The sequence below is a fragment of the Aulonocara stuartgranti genome (assembly GCF_965226115.1).
Source record: "Aulonocara stuartgranti genome assembly, chromosome: 6".
Lineage (NCBI taxonomy): Eukaryota > Metazoa > Chordata > Actinopteri > Cichliformes > Cichlidae > Aulonocara > Aulonocara stuartgranti.
Window position 1 is genome coordinate 40,719,696 of NC_138944.1, and position 16,342 is coordinate 40,736,037.

Below are 16,342 nucleotides of genomic sequence, written 5' to 3' on the forward strand. Positions count from 1 at the left end.
CCTAGAGTACTTAAAAGTAGAATGGGAGGCAGATCCTTCAGCTTTCAGGCCAGTCTTCTGTGGAACCAGCTCCCAGGTTGACACCTTGTCCATTTTTAAGAATAGGCTTAAATCTTTCCCTTTTGATAAAGTATATTGATAGATTTGTAGCTTAAACCTATTCGCTGGAACGTTCAAGACAATTCAACTACACAGCAAAAAGCATTGAACAAGATGTGACCCTGTGAAGACTCCCCAAAGCTGGTGCCAGGAGTCTAACAGTCCATCTAAACAAAAGGCTCTTATACTTAACCAGATATAGAGTACACTGTAAACCCCAACAGTCCAGCTGACTTATAAAGTTTGTGGATACAACAATTAAAATGCGTCACAAAGTTGAAACAACTTAAAACTTTTCTGTTCTCTTAACGATTCAAACAGTTATAATTGTACATGGCTTAGAAGTTAAGAGTAAATACTGCTTTTTTAATTATGATTTTTGAGTAAATGTTTTTTTTTTCGAGCTCCGCATTTGTACGTCATGACATCATGACGTTTTCTCTCTAACCTGAACGACGTTGACAGAAAATTCTGTTCAATATGGCTGCCCTTCTCGAGCGACCGGAGAGCACATTTGGAGAAACTTGTAAGTAAAACGGAACCTTCGTTATGTTTATTTTTTCCGTAAAAAAGCAAGTATATTAATATGTTGCAGCCATTAACTTGTTTTTGAATGCGCCGTTGTGTTAAACAGCACAGACCCAGGTAGTGAATTGTTGTTCGCTGTTGTTCGCGCTCTTTTTCAAACCGATGATATCGTCAGTTTTACAGTTTTAACCGATTAAAACAGTTTTAATAAGAATTGCACATAAAGAAAGTGTCTTAGTGATATTTTAACGACCCATTGCCAACGCAAGAAAGTTGGCGTTTTTACAACAGCAGCCTCATTGTTCGGCCGGGTTTTTTTCTTCTTCTCATTAGCATCATTCAAAAGTGACTTAGCTAGCAGTGGCAACTTCTATCTTAAGCAGCAGCCTGTAAAAGAAGTAGTTTGTAAGTAGAAGTTCTGTGTAATATTACAAGTATCTCACTGATGTATTATGTACTATTGCATAACAATGTGTCTTTGCAAAGATTTATCCCGCAGTTTGGCTTGGTTTTTTAAAATAACTGCAGTGTAAATTCATATGTATTCTGTGCTTTTGGTTTTTTTTTCTTTTTTTTTTCCAACTTAACAGAATTTATACATGGTGAGACAATGTTGATTATATGGTAAAAACTTAAAACTAAAAGAGGGTTACTGTTTACCATGACTAAATGGAATGATGGCCTGTGACTTTGTAACATCTGAAATTCTTACCTATGTTTTGGACTGTTGGATGATCGGCCATAGAATTCAAGACTGCACTCAAAGTAAACAGCAGTAATTGTAAGGTTTTTTTTTACCATGCTAAGTGTTTATTTTGTCATGAAATGTACAGTGTACTTTTGAAATTTTTGAAAGCTGTAATGATGGCTGAGTATATAATTATCACTGACCATAATAAGGTTAATGGTATGATGTACAGTGTTTTTATATATGAGACGATTCATTTTTTAAAAATCATCTCCATTCCTTGTTTTATTCATAGGATGATGGCAGTATCCCAAAAGTTCCTGCTGAGAGTTCACCTCACCACAGATGTTGTTGTGAAGGTTTCTCTAACTAAGTGGCCTGAGTCGGTGGAAGAACTAATCACCATACTCCGTGAGAAGCTCAACCCAAGGCTGGACTTTGAGTTTACCTTACAATACGAAGACCCCGACTTTGATGGGCAACTTACCTGCCTACTGGATATTCAAGAGTTGCTGGAGACGGGCACACTAAAAGTAGTGAGATCTGAAAGTGATGTCAGTTCTTGTGCAAGTTCTGATACAGATATCCTTCCTCATGTGCCTTTAGCTCAGCGTCTGAAGTGTTGGCCTGACACTTTCCCAGTACCTACCTTTTCTTACGAAGTTGAACATCTCCTTGAGGAGGGAAATAGAGCCTTTGAGATGTCTGGAAAACATCTGAAGTTGACTCGAGCCCAAAAGCACAACATCTTGGAGACCATGGCTTCAGTGATGCACACCTTCAAAGCCTATCCGAGTGATGGAGATGTCGGTTTGGCAGCAGAAGCTCTTGTTACCACTCATCCATGTCTTAAAGAGCCTGGAAGTAGGAATGGAAGTTATGGTTGGAAGACCAGTTTAAAATTCAAGATGGGAAATTATTGCACCAAGCTAGCCAGATCTGGATGTGTGGAGGTGTCTGTCAACGCTGGCAGGAGGAGTGTTAACAACCCTGAAGGAGAGCATCCCCACTCAAACATAAAAAGAGCCAGAAGAGCTGAGGTGAACTACCTCCCAAACTTTCCAAGAGGAGAAGATCAGGTCAGTTTGGAGGATATGAGAGTCCAGATAAAAAATGAGGTTGAGAAGACTGAGCCCAACAAAGTAATGATTGAAAAACTGATGCAGACTACCTTTGCACTTCGTCGCCATGAAATTGTTCAAGACAACCCAATGGTAAAGAACTTCTTAGAGAAATGGCCTGCTCTGCGATTTGACTCTCAGGTATCTGTGCTTTGATTTTTTTTTTCTTCTTCAGTTTAACATGAAACAATGCAAGTTCAGCAGATCTCTTCAGATTCAGATAATAAATAAATAACACATAAATAAATAATAGATAACAAACAAAAATATATTTCAGCTTTGTGATACACTTGTGCTTGTGGTTCGGGTCCAATTTAAAGAAAAAAAAAATTCATAGGACATCTATAAAGCAAGGTTAGACAGAAGTTGGGCAATTCCTCTTTAATGATAAGATGTAAATTTGGTCAGTAATTTGGCTTGATGTTGGATGTTTTTGTCCTGTTTTATTTTAGATTTGTGCGGAGTTCCACCGAGTCACAAACATTAACCTGCGGAACCAGTTCTACGCTGAACTTGACAGACACACACCACGACTTATGGCTCTATACAGACAGAAGGCTGCACGGACTGGCAAGATATCAGAGGCTCTGCGAACCATCCTGAATCATTATGATCTTCAGGTGAATATTGATAATGATAAAATTAACACAAATTAAAAGTTTCACTGATAAAAACTCAATTTTTCCTTGCTTTGAACATCTGTGTTTTATACAGATTACAGCTCTGATCTGGTATGTTACTTTAAAATACTGTGTAGGATTTTTGTCAAATGAGTAAGATACAGACTCTTTGTCATAAGAGACAGAAAGGTTGTGTCTTAGAAGAAATGTCTCCAAAATTATGTAGAGTCACATGTCATGCAGTTTCATATACATGTATTCTCCCCAAAAGAATGACACCTGAAAACTTTGTGTTCAATTAACTTTTCTTTTCCCTTTTTAGGAGGCGCCTGATATCAACATGAAACGCACTGCAGTGCTTCGTGCCCTTCCTGTATACCTGCGGGAGGAGGACCCAGAATTCTTTAAGACATGTAATGTAAGTGTATTTTTGCATCACTTAAATTCTGCCAGTGAGATAAAACACCATGGATTTTTTTAAATACAATTTAATACCCTAGCAGCTACCAAATTGTACAAGCAAAATACCCTCTCTTTAGAAAACCCTCACACACACACACACACAGGGTCAGGAGCAGGGCACAGGCGTATCACAGCACTTCGGCTACGCTGCAGGTGGCCCCAAAAACAAGGCTGAAGTCAAGATTTAGTTTCTTTTTGAGATAAAGTCATAAAATAAAAAATGACTTCTTCTTTTCTTTTTTTTTTAGAAAAATAACAAACATACTAATTATGTAATGCAAGACGCTAACGCGTTAATGTACATTTTTCAAAAAAGTAGAGTACCCTAACCCGTTACAAAGTAACCCACTACACTGCTGAATTTTTTGCTAGATTACAGGTCTTGCTTGTCACATTCTCTCAAACCAACCTTACTTATTGATACTGTGTCTATTCCAGGCGGACACATTGGATGAGTCGACCCTCATTGACACTCCAGTTGCCCTTCTCACAGTGGTTACCGACGGCGCTTCCCAGACCAGTCCAGTCCATTTTACTTCCTCAAGCATGGCCATTGTGGTGGAAGGCGACTTGGTGATGCGTGATATTCCCAGATTTGCAGATGCATTTGCCTTATTGTTTGGCTTGATCTATGCTCTGCATTTAGACTACCCCAGGAAGCTCGTTCACACATTTACCTTTGTCCAAAAAATCTTCATGGGGCTTGTTGACGGCAAACCTCTGAAACCCTGCCTACATGCTCTTAAAAATGATTTGTTGCTGAAAGAGTAGTTCTGGAAGGAATATAAGGCAATGTTTGTTAGGACATGCACTCTGTTACTGAGCACTTCGTTTTAAGCACTTTATTTAAAGCACTTTAAGTTTACTACAGAATTTGGGTGGATTTAACTTCATCAGTTTACCTAACTTTGCTCTGGTTATTTGGAAGATGATCATCTTTATTTGTACCCATTTTATAAAATTGTTTTTCATTTCTTTTTCAAACAAATGTGATTAGTATTTGACTTTTTATTTTGAATTTATGTATTTTGAGAAAGATGCAATTAGGACTGATGTTGTCCTTTGTGATTTTATAAAAAGATACATGTTCTACATTGAATTTATAATGCTCACTTTATGGTGCCAATGTCCATGTTAGTGGTTTTATAAAAACACTAAGTGATGTTTTTACATTTCCATAAAAAATGTTAAATAAACAAAATGTAAAGTAAATGAATTTCTCTAATTTTTTTTACTAGTCTACACTCAAACATTTAATAATAAATATCTTTTAATTAATAATCATATAATTTGCGTTTAGTTTGTAATATAATTGCATTGTGTTGGATCAAAATAGTAAACTACAAAAAACACAAAAATATTAAAATTAAAGTATATAGTTTTTAAGTAAAGCTCAATTAATAAAATAAAAATATAATTTAAAATTTTTAAGTTAACAATAAATACAAATTTTGAGTACCCCATACTTAGAAAAGATGAGTTTGTGTACTTAAAACTTTTGAGGTAATCAGTTTCCACAAATGTTTTAAGTTCAGTCAACTGATTCGGGTTTACAGTGTAGGTGTCCTCCTATACCATAAATCAGTAAGAGCAGATATAACCTCTCTCCTGACCTTAAGTTGTGTGTGCATGCCAGAACACCCTGGAATGCACACAAAGTCTTTGCAGACTATTAAGGATCAAACCTGTACCAACATGACATTGATTATAAAACTCTAAGCATATATGAGTAGATATTTCTAAGCATAAATGACAATCAACAATACAAATTCAACATATATAGTTAGGGCTGGATCAGGTGACCCTGAATCTTCCCTTAGTTACACTGCAATAAATATAGCTTCCTATGTAATTCTTTTTGTGCACTATAGTGCAAATTAATTTTTTTGCTTGTCTCTCTCATACTATACATACCACTGCTAAGTCCTGATGTCCCCTTAAAATGATGTCACATGTGTGAGGGTGTGGCTTTTCCTTTCTTTCTTCCATAAAATGCATAATAAGAAGCAGGGCCAGGAGTAATGGAAAAAGGCCCAGGGTCAGCTGAACCATGCCATCATCCTATCTGGACCAAAACCAACATGTAGGGATCTGGAATTTTCGATTTTGAATAAAAAATGTATAGGTAACATGCAGAAATGTATTAGAGTAAATTGAATTATCTTCTAAAGATAGTTCACTTAGAACTTTTACGCTATCTTAGATATCTGGAAAAATATTTAATATGTTAATTCTGGTGAATTGTGTTTGGATATCTGGATATCCCAAAAAATGAAAAGAAAAAGCATCCCTTGTGAAAGTCTGACCAATTCTAAAGAGAGTCCTCAAAAGGTTGCCCCAACCTACATAGGCCAACAATGATTTGTTTTGATGAACACATTGTTTTATTTACTGGCTGTTGTCCAGTTTGCCAGTTTCTGCCTGGGAAGCCAAATCAAACAGGATTAAAGGTGTTCATTCGTGGAAGTCCAGGTGGAAAGAACAGCTTCACTGAAGTCCAACAGATGGGAATAAGTGGAAATGCAGTCTAAGCGACACTTCCCAGAGGATCACTGGTTTACTTTGATATGTATTTTACTGTCATTCTTCTGGATGCTCTTCAAGAAGAGGTCTGCTTGGTACTAGGGACGGGTATCGTTTAGGTTTTATTAGATACCCAACCAAACCAAACCAGTACTTTTGAAACAGTACCGGTGCCTAAACGGTGCTCGAACCGGTGCTCAAACCGGTGCTCAAACCGGTGCTTAAAGAATGGAGAACACAAACTTTGTCCAAAAACCTCTCATGTTTAGCTGTTTTTTTGTAAAAAGATAACAATGTTAGCCTTTTCTGCAGCTATAGGGGATATATGGTATCACTCTTGGCTGGACGCAGTGCTTAAACAATGGAAAAAACACAAACTTTGTCCAAAAACCTCTCATTGTTTAGCTGTTTTCCACTTTTTCTTTGGTCATTTTAGCCTTTTTGGCCAGGGGTGAAGGGAGCATCTGCCATCAAACAAGATGACAGCCGCATGTAACTACGATGGTGTTTGCTAGTTTACCTTACATGCATTAATGTAATAATGTGGTTAGTCTACTCAACGTAAATTACACACGAATAACATTAAGCTACTCACGCAGAAAAGAACGGTTGCTGCTGTCATCATCACCCGTCATCATTTCTGCTACACTGGCAGGGCTAGGGGCCAGGACTCTACTCTTCGGGTTCTTGGGGGAAGTGCTAACTTGGTGCCTTTCTCGGCTTTTAAAAAAACGCTGTGTCACCAGGTTCGTCGTCAGATTCAAGGTGTTACCTCCTTTGCACAGTATCCCAGTATCACCTTAAAGCACTTGTTGCAGGCTGCTGAGTTTGCATCTTTTGCTGTGAAGTACAGCCAGTGTTAGATTTGTATTGTTGATTGTCATTTATGCTTAGAAATATTTACTTATATATGCTTAGAGTTTTGTAATTAGTTGTAGATTGGTAGAGGTTTTGATCCTTGATAGTCTGCAAACTTTGTGTGTATTAGACAGCACTTTGGGAGCATGAGAGGTCATACCGTGTCTTATTGTTTTATGGTAGGATTAACGTAGTTGCGTCTGTTCTAGTCTAAGTGCTCTTTGTTTAGATGAACTGCAGGACTTCCTCACCATGTTATCTAGGATGAACCATCTAGGGGGAGGGGGAGGCTACCCTCTTCCTGACCAAGGATGTTTGACCCTTTGATCAGCAGTCCACACACACACACACACACACACACACACACACACACACACACACACACACACACACACACACACAAGGTACTCTTTGTGTATGTAGACGTTATATGTTAATGAACCTATGCATATTCATGTAACCTCAATAAAAGGACAGTGTATGGGAGGACGGACGAGAGCTACTGGGGTCAAGCGAAGGGACGGCGCTCTGTCCAGTCTCTCCCGTGCACGAGTACCATGAAGAAGTTTGCCTACTTGCGTCTTGCTTGCAGTGTAATTATATTGTCTTAACGTTCCAGCGAATAGGTTCAAGCTACAAACCTAACATTAATTGGTCCTTCGATGCCGGCTCCCTGGGATCGCATTCACCGAGGGGGGGGAGGCACGCTGAAAGACTGACGTCAGCCAGGAAGTTCCTGTGGATTCGCTGTCTGTCTTTCTCCTCGATGAATGGCGATCGGCGGGATTCAGGCTGATATTACACGCTAAGCAACGCCAAGTAAGTTTAAAGAGGCCGACTCTATAACCGTGTCGTTGTGCAGTCTCCGCCATTTTGTGAGGCGTTGAGAAGTTCGCTGCTTTGTGGAGCGATAACTGGGTTAGTGTCCCGAAAAAGAAGTTTTGGTTAAATCGCCCAAGGGTCCCAAGCGTCCGGTGAGTGTCCGGTTTTGAAATCGCCCTGGGTGTGTGTCCCGAGCGTCCCTTCATTGGGTTTTGTCGCGCGAGTGGGTGAGCGTCCCACAACTGGGTCAGGGTCCCGAGCGGTCCGGTGTGAGTCCGGAGTAGGCCTATTTTGTGTTGTTGTCATTGTTGTCGTCGTCGTCGTTTTTGTTGTTGTTGTGTGAGTGTGTGCGGAGCAGAACACGTGGTCTGTAACACCGACTGTTGTTGTTATCATGGGTTTCTAAGCAACCAAGAGTGAGTTAGAGGGAGAAAGACGTTTGTGCTGGACTTTGCTCCTGGCAGCACAAAGTATTTATGTATAAAAGAGAGAGAGCGAAGGCTCCACAGCTGCGTGGGTGCACGCGAATGCGGTCGCGCGGGTTTCACGCGGACCTGAGCCGTGCGGTTAATCGCAGGCTTATAAATGGAAGAGATTCAAATGTTAGAAGTTTTCAGAAAACACACCAGCCTTGAAGAGTGTGTGGAAAAGGCCAGCCCACATCAGCAGCTGTGCTCTGGTGGGTGGCTTTCCCCCCACCCCTTCCTGACACAAAATGTTAACAGCCTGTGTGCCAAACCATTGAGGTGGATAGTTGTTAAAAGTAACCTACATTAAACTTGTGGTTGCTTAAATTCAGTACAATGACATGTGAGGAGAAGTGATATAGGTAAATATTTAAACTCATGAAGTGCATAGAGGCACTTGACCTGTGTGGAAGACTGTCGTCTTATTATGAACCATTGTTGAGATATACAGCACACCTGTGAAAACAACTAATATGCTCAACCCTGTATGAAACATCTGAAAATACATGATGGAGAAGCTGTGTTGAATATGTAAGTGTAAGACTTTGCCACTGTGGGCAGAGCATGCAACTACTGTGTGATGTCGCGTTGCAGTTTTGTTTTTGTTTTTTGAGCTGATGAGCAAGCTACACATTATCAGATCAAGAGCTGTCTGAGAACTACTCAAAGAGAGGGAAACAGAGAGTGTGCAGCGTTTCCATGAGCAGTTTTTCTGCACCTTGACTCGTGTGTGTGTGTAGCATCAGCATCATGTTTTTGTTTATTTGTTTTGTTGGATTAAAAATAATTAAATAAACTGGTGATCATGCTTATGGATCACCATGGCACATATCTCCAGCCATATGGTTTATTTATGCAGATGAAAAAGTGAGTGTGAATGTGTCTGACATCACAGTGTTTTTGTGCGCTGTGTAAAAGTAATTGCCTTTGATTGTGAGTGAGAGCGGTGATTCTGCAGGTCACCAGCTATTGTAACGAAAAAAAAAGAAAAAAAAGAGTGAAAAAGAAAAATCATAGGAAAAAGGTTTTGTGTTGATCAGCCAAAAACAACTACAATTTCATTTTCTGCTTTTAAGAAAAGACTGTTCACAAAAACACACACAGAGAGAGAGATGTGTGTTGATTAAGCAGTGATGATAATAATGAAATGTCTTAGTTTGTCACTTTCAGGTGAAAAGCAGACCTGAATCAATTTTCCACATGCAGCAGTCGGAAGAAAGTTATAGTTTAACATCATTGGAAACATGCAGACCAAGTTTCTGGCTGACTTATTTACAGCGCCATGTGTCTCTCAACCTCACAAGCAAGCAAGCTCTCACCCCTCCCTGAAGACAAGGAATGCAGCTCCAAAGCAATAACATGATAAAGAGACAGCAGCAAGTCCTGAGCAAAGAGTCCCAGCAAAGCAGCAGCAATGTGGACAAACAGTATCAGAGAAGAAGAGCAAACCCATCATCCTGACTGATCGGATGGATGGCACTGTGTTTACAACAGGCTGTGACTTCACTGTGCATGTGAAGAAAACGTTTGAGGAGAACTGAACAGTTGGAGTTTGACATTTGCCACCTGTGGAGTAAAATGGCAAGAAGAGACAGTGGAACACAGGACAAAGCTGAAGGAGAACTGCCAGCTGTTGGACTGTTGAAGTGGGAGAGGACAACAGAGTGAGAGGACAACAGAGTGAGAAGACTAGGTGAGAACACAGAGGAATGCTGTTATTTAATGTGGGAAATCAAAATTTGGGTTAGCAAACCTGGGGAAAAGAAAACTGACTGCTTAAGTTGGAAAATTGAGAAGGAGTCTGGATATATGCAAATATAAAAAACATATACATCATATACAAAATCACACACACAAGCAGAACATGCATTAACCCTACTAACACAAACACAAGAGAGCTCATGAAGATTAGACAACATCTTCAGCATGTGAGTCTGTTTATCATCTTGTCCAAGTCACTTAGTGTGATGCAAAGACCAGTGGACTCATAGCACATTAGTTAAGAAATGATTAAATAATAGCAGAGAAATGTGTAGGAAAGGCACAAACACCCATGCAATGAAAATTAGCTTGTTATCTTTCATCAGTGTTAAAATAGTGTCAATTTAGCAGACACTTGTTATTAAATACTGAATTTATCCAATGCAAAAAATTGACTCTCCAGGTTGCAGGACAACAGTTTAACTTTTGTGGGAAAAAAGATCCTGGTTTGACCAACCAGTGATCAGACAATAAATTTAGTTGTTAAAATGGTAAATTGGGAGAAGCTTCCTGCTTGATTGAGGCAGCACATGTAATTTACTGTATGAGGGAAATTGTCTTTTGTGATACTATTTTGAACATGCTTTTCTGTCGTCCTGTCAACTTAGTGGGTTAATAGCTGATATGCAAATTAGTTGATCGGTTTTAGATTAATGAAAGGTGATTGAATTCTAGCACGAGTGAATGAGATGTGTTGGAGTTTGTTGTGTGTTGAGTGGAGACTCTAAAACACTGAGTTTCCTGTTTTGATGTGCGAGTGAATCCTGTATTTAGATACACAACTCTGAATACGTCAGAACAAACTTCTTTTGTGAAGTGCATGACAGCATGTCACATGTTTTATGATGAAGGGAAAAAAGGAAAACTGAATAAAATACATCTGTGGCCTAAATGAGTGAAGAACACAGACCTGGTGATTAAACTCATAAGTTAAAGAAGACATTAGGCTTATGTTGTGAGTGGTGCAGCTGATGGTTGGTTTGGAGTGAATCTAGCTGATGATTCTTCTCCTGTTGTGAAGTTGATGAGGAGTTTGTGTCATGACTTAGCAAGGCCTTTTTATTTTGATACTTTCACAGTGCACTGAAAGTTTGGTTTAATAATCTCTGTTATTTTTCATTTTTATTTTTTGAACAGGCACTGATTTTGTTTGTCTATTTCTTTTCTTTAAGCAGATCTGCACGTCGGGAATTAAAAGTGCTATACGACCTGTCGAGAAAGCTGTTACAAGTGAGTTTTCTCCACGTTGAAATGGGCTCAGGAGAAAGCTACTTATTGGGACAATATTAAATGAGAGTCCCTGTCCTAAAAAGGATTCAGCGATGTAATCCTATCTAAACTTCTTTTTCTTTTTGAAATGACGTCATTTTGCTGAGAGTGGAAACTAAATGCGACGATAGGTTCCACTATCAGCAAAGAAAGAAAGAATGAATGAATGAATGGAAATAGAATAAAAACAAACTGACTGACTGGTAAAAGCTGACAGGACTTGACCACGACTCAAGTTTAACCTCCACCTAGACAGGACAAAAGGGTGGATGATTTTATGTGTTTTTGTTACAGGAGCAGAAAGATGACAGCAACATTCGAGGTTGCATGATGATTTAATCTTTTAAATGCCATTTTCTCTGTCTGTGAATTTACTATGTGTGTGTTATTCACTACCTTGTGTTGCTTACAGAGGTAATGGTGACAAAGTATGCAATATGCCTGCGCAAGCGTTAACATTTGCATTTTCTTTTCTACAGCATTGCAGTTTTTCATGTGTTTGATCATGTGATTTATAAGAGGATTAGTTAATGTTTTTTTTACTATAGGATTTCTGGGTTTATATGTGTATGACATTCTTTCTACAGCTAGGGATGGCTAACTTTATGGTGTTTTTATGGCACCTCTGGAATGTGGATGGCCGACACCTGCCCACCAGGATAATCAATGTGTGTTGCTAATGTTTGTTTTTTGAGACTGCATGTACAAGATTCAGCAGAAGCGGACAAGTGACATGAGACAAACAAATAAGAGATGTGGTGTTATGGAATAGTTAATATGGGCTCATTTGCTGGCCACTCTTGAGCCCATAAATAATATATGAGTGGAGTGACTTTGCTTACGAGAAGTCACTGATTACATTACTGTTGACTGAGTACATGGGATGATCCATGTCTGAGGCAAATTATGGTAATAATTGTAGTTTACTGATTTGAGAAAACCTGCATATGACACTTGTCTTGCTAGTGTTGAATGCTTATTGTTCTTATGATACAATTGTTTACAGGTATGAAGTTTGATTTTACTTCCAGATTTTGCTTTCCAGGCCATGATGGTGTGTATGCAGGCTCCTGGGAGAGCCCGGTGTTAAGCATACTTAATATGCAAAACACACTAACATTTTTATTGCAGGATTGTAGGTCCAGGGTGGTGCTGCTCCAGGGGAGGAGATGCCCTGATGTTGCCTGGGATATGATCTAGCTAATCTTTTTCTTTAAGACAGGAATCCAGGTTTGGTGTGTTGGCGCATGGGTGTGTCCATGCGTCAAGAGGTGGGGTCCAAGGAGTAACATTAAGCAATGTTTACTATTATTGTTGCAGTGATTTGTGTGATTAGCCGTTTTATTTACAAATATTAAACCTATGCAAGTGGTGCACCCATGGTCAGATGAGGCTTTGATGGCCTATAAGTGAAGTTCACTGAACTAAAGAATGTGGTTTGATGATTGTTGACATGCTCTCCAAATAGTTTGTCTTCCTAGCAAGGAAATACAGGTGCAGCAGTAATCTCCTGAGAAATCTTCAGAGGCCCAGTGAGAAGCGCATAGCTGACAGGACCAGGCAGTGGTTGAGGTCAAAGGTCAAGCTGGTTGGGGCCCATCATGAGATCAGACCTTGGAGCCACAGCAAGGACCATTTTAACTGCCTGCAAAATAGCGAGAGACCCTCCTGGATTTATCAGAGCCACTGCAAGAGGTCGAGGGCCCAGGAAACCCCGGCACCCTCAAGACAGCACAATAGAGAAATCTCACACTTGGTTGTTTCAGTGGTGAGGGGGGAGTGCTGATTGAGCCCCCGTAGGGTAAGCTCGCACTTCAACCTCCAGCCTCTGATCAACTCTAGGGCAACCAAGTGCGAGGCGTGACGGACCTGTGTGCGACCAGGACCCTCTTGGTTACCTTGACTACGACGCTCATCCTTATAGGACCCCAGCTGGTGCCGGAAACAGCTGAACCAGGAGGAAGGCAGAGGAGATGGACACATGACAACTCTCACCTAAGAGAGACAGATCCAGCAGGCCCAAAATCAGGACTATGCATTACGAGAAGGAGTGCCTGAGAGGATCGTCCACAGGATGGGAGCTGAGGCCAGGAGAGAGACTTCAGGAGGATCAGAGATCATCTTCAGCACAGCAGACATCACACAGAGAGCTGTGCTACTGAGCTTCCAGGAGATCAAGAGGAGACTTCCCACAGCAAGATGTTAAATAAAATGAAACATTCAATATTGACGCTGAGAAAGACAATTAAGGTGTACGACGTGCTCTGCCTTAAATCTTCAGCAGCGTTGGGATATGAAAACTCGAGGGATGAGGGCTCCATCGACAGCGCAGAAGGAGTTCGAGGATGACATCATGATTCTGTGAAAAGCACAGGAACCAGAAGCTATGGTGGTGATGACAGCAATTTCCTATGAACATCATCTAATGCTGTGCCACTGTACTGTGCATACGATGACACTCTGAAGGCTGCTGGGATCATAACAGCAGTAAGATGACGGAACCCAGCACCCTTTCCACAGAGAGCTTTTCTGCAGAGCGTGGACAATTAAGGAGTCATAAATCCCCCTCACAAGACGAAGGTCTGAAGTCAGGTGATGGGGGCTGGTAAGAGGCCATAAAACTAGAGTGCTGAGAAGTCTGCAGCTTGGAAATAGCTGAGACCCATGTTGACGAACAACAAAACCAACTGGTATGTTTGAATGTCTATTCTACATACATTTGGACTCTGGTCCTATGGACAGTGATGGAAACAACTGGAAGAGACATTCATGACGCCCTGCAGAGCTTAAACCACTCTGCAGAGAGACATGTGATGTGCACACCCGGAGGAAGCACCACCAAGCTGAGATGTTTTTGAAAATGTTATCTTCTTATTTTCACTATTAAATTAACAATTTCTTTGTTTGCTCATAGGATGCAGTTTGCCATGAGATGAGATCAATGAGGAATGGGATAACTGCTAATACATTTGTTGAACTGTGTACCTTTTCAGTAATTTAGGGTGATTTGACGTATGCTGAGTATAAAAATGTTTGCATTGAAACTGTCAGACATGAGGTATTCATACCTGGGAACTTTTCAAGCATAAAGGTCAAAAAGGGGGGAAATGTTAGATTTGTATTGTTGATTGTCATTTATGCTTAGAAATATTTACTTATATATGCTTAGAGTTTTGTAATTAGTTGTAGATTGGTAGAGGTTTTGATCCTTGATAGTCTGCAAACTTTGTGTGTATTAGACAGCACTTTGGGAGCATGAGAGGTCATACCGTGTCTTATTGTTTTATGGTAGGATTAACGTAGTTGCGTCTGTTCTAGTCTAAGTGCTCTTTGTTTAGATGAACTGCAGGACTTCCTCACCATGTTATCTAGGATGAACCATCTAGGGGGAGGGGGAGGCTACCCTCTTCCTGACCAAGGATGTTTGACCCTTTGATCAGCAGTCCACACACACACACACACACACACACACACACACACAAGGTACTCTTTGTGTATGTAGACGTTATATGTTAATGAACCTATGCATATTCATGTAACCTCAATAAAAGGACAGTGTATGGGAGGACGGACGAGAGCTACTGGGGTCAAGCGAAGGGACGGCGCTCTGTCCAGTCTCTCCCGTGCACGAGTACCATGAAGAAGTTTGCCTACTTGCGTCTTGCTTGCAGTGTAATTATATTGTCTTAACGTTCCAACGAATAGGTTCAAGCTACAAACCTAACAGCCAGACTTTTGACTGCTTCGCCTTGGGCATCTGTAGCTCTGCTCTAAAAGAACGTACGTACCCTTGCAAAGGTAAAATGATCGGCTAGAATCCAAAGTGTATGACATCTCAGGAAAAAAAAAAGCACCGAAATGTGCACTGCTTTTTGGTCTGGTTACTACCGTTTATGTCAGAACCGGTGCCATTATGGCACCGGATACCAGTACCCATCCGTACTTGGTATAGGAACAATTTAAAAGATTTAAATCCCAAAAGAGTGCCACCTCAACGCTGACGTCATCCTGAGAACAAAAGGGCCATCAGAAATGATTGTATAGAGACCTGATGAAATAGCAGTTGCCAAATGGATTGACAACAAGCCTCTTGTCATGACACTGCTCATGGAATTTAGCCCCAAGATATCTATGCCAGATGGTCAAAAGAAGAATAGAGGCAAATCCAAGTCCCAAGACCTGCAATGGTTGCAGAATATAATATCAACATAGGAGGGGTTGACCTATGTGATCACATACTTAGCTTCTTCTCAGAATATCTTGCCGGACCAAGAAGTGGACTGTTCGCACCATACTACAATCGCATTGATTTGGCCTTTATCAATTCCCTGCTTCAGTACTGACAAGACTACGAGGTCTTGAAACGAGCTGAGAAGATCCCCTCCAAGTACCTGGAGTTCAAGCTCGTCTTGTCCGAGGAACTGATGAACAAGGGGCAAACATGTGAAACAGGTCTGACTGATTCAGGTGATGAAGAGTTCTCTCCAGAAATAAAGAAAAGGAAGCTTCAACCAGACAAGAGATTAAGAAAATATGGTTCAGTCCACTTGACTGAAATGGTTAACAATCCAGGGACCTCCATGTGTAGAAGGCCTGGGCGCAACAGTAAAACATATGTGAGATATGCGAAATGCCAAATGTTTCTTGTGTCTCCAAGAAAACACAGTGCTTCCTCAGGTATCATAAATGATTGGATTTTTGTGAAATAGGAAGCCCAGTGTAATCAGTTGTTCCTAGAGCAGTGGCCTACAGCTAGCGAAATGTCAGTGACTTCTAAGTTGATCTACTTTTTTATGATGCGTTTATGTAATTATGTTAAACATGCTTTAATATCTGTAGCTCAGGTGGTACAGCAGGTTACCGAATAATTGAAAGGTTGGTGGTTTGATTCCTGTCTTTTCCAGTCTGCATGCCAAATATTCCTGGGCAATATACTAACCCCAAGTTCCTCTCCCATGCATCCTTCCGAGTATGAATGTGTGTGAATGGTAGATAGAAGCACTTACATAGAACATAGAAAAAAGTCCATGTGTGAATGAGGCAAGTTGTGTAAAGTGCTTCTAGTGCTCAGAGTAGAAAGGCACTATACATAAGAACCAGTATATTTACCATATCCGGCTTACA

At 40.4% G+C, this 16,342-nt stretch overlaps 1 protein-coding gene across 1 annotated transcript; it reads left to right on the forward strand.

Moving 5' to 3' along the window:
• The first annotated feature begins 1,864 nt into the window (after nt 1-1,864).
• On the forward strand, nt 1,865-4,338 carry LOC309707819 (uncharacterized protein). The gene is made up of 4 exons (XM_082535367.1): nt 1,865-2,577; nt 2,889-3,056; nt 3,379-3,474; nt 3,957-4,338. Exons 1-4 carry the CDS (start codon nt 2,017-2,019, stop codon nt 4,287-4,289), a joined length of 1,158 nt encoding a protein of 385 aa, XP_082391493.1. The 5' UTR covers nt 1,865-2,016; the 3' UTR covers nt 4,290-4,338.
• Nucleotides 4,339-16,342: the final 12,004 nt, after the last annotated feature.

Bases quoted from the DNA above. Each gene is read 5' to 3' on its own strand.
- LOC309707819 (XM_082535367.1), top strand. From the start codon at position 2,017: ATGTCTGGAAAACATCTGAAGTTGACTCGAGCCCAAAAGCACAACATC. The intron at 3,057-3,378 runs GTGAATATTGAT...TTCCCTTTTTAG, and splicing joins TGAATCATTATGATCTTCAG to GAGGCGCCTGATATCAACAT. The intron at 3,475-3,956 runs GTAAGTGTATTT...TGTCTATTCCAG, and splicing joins AATTCTTTAAGACATGTAAT to GCGGACACATTGGATGAGTC.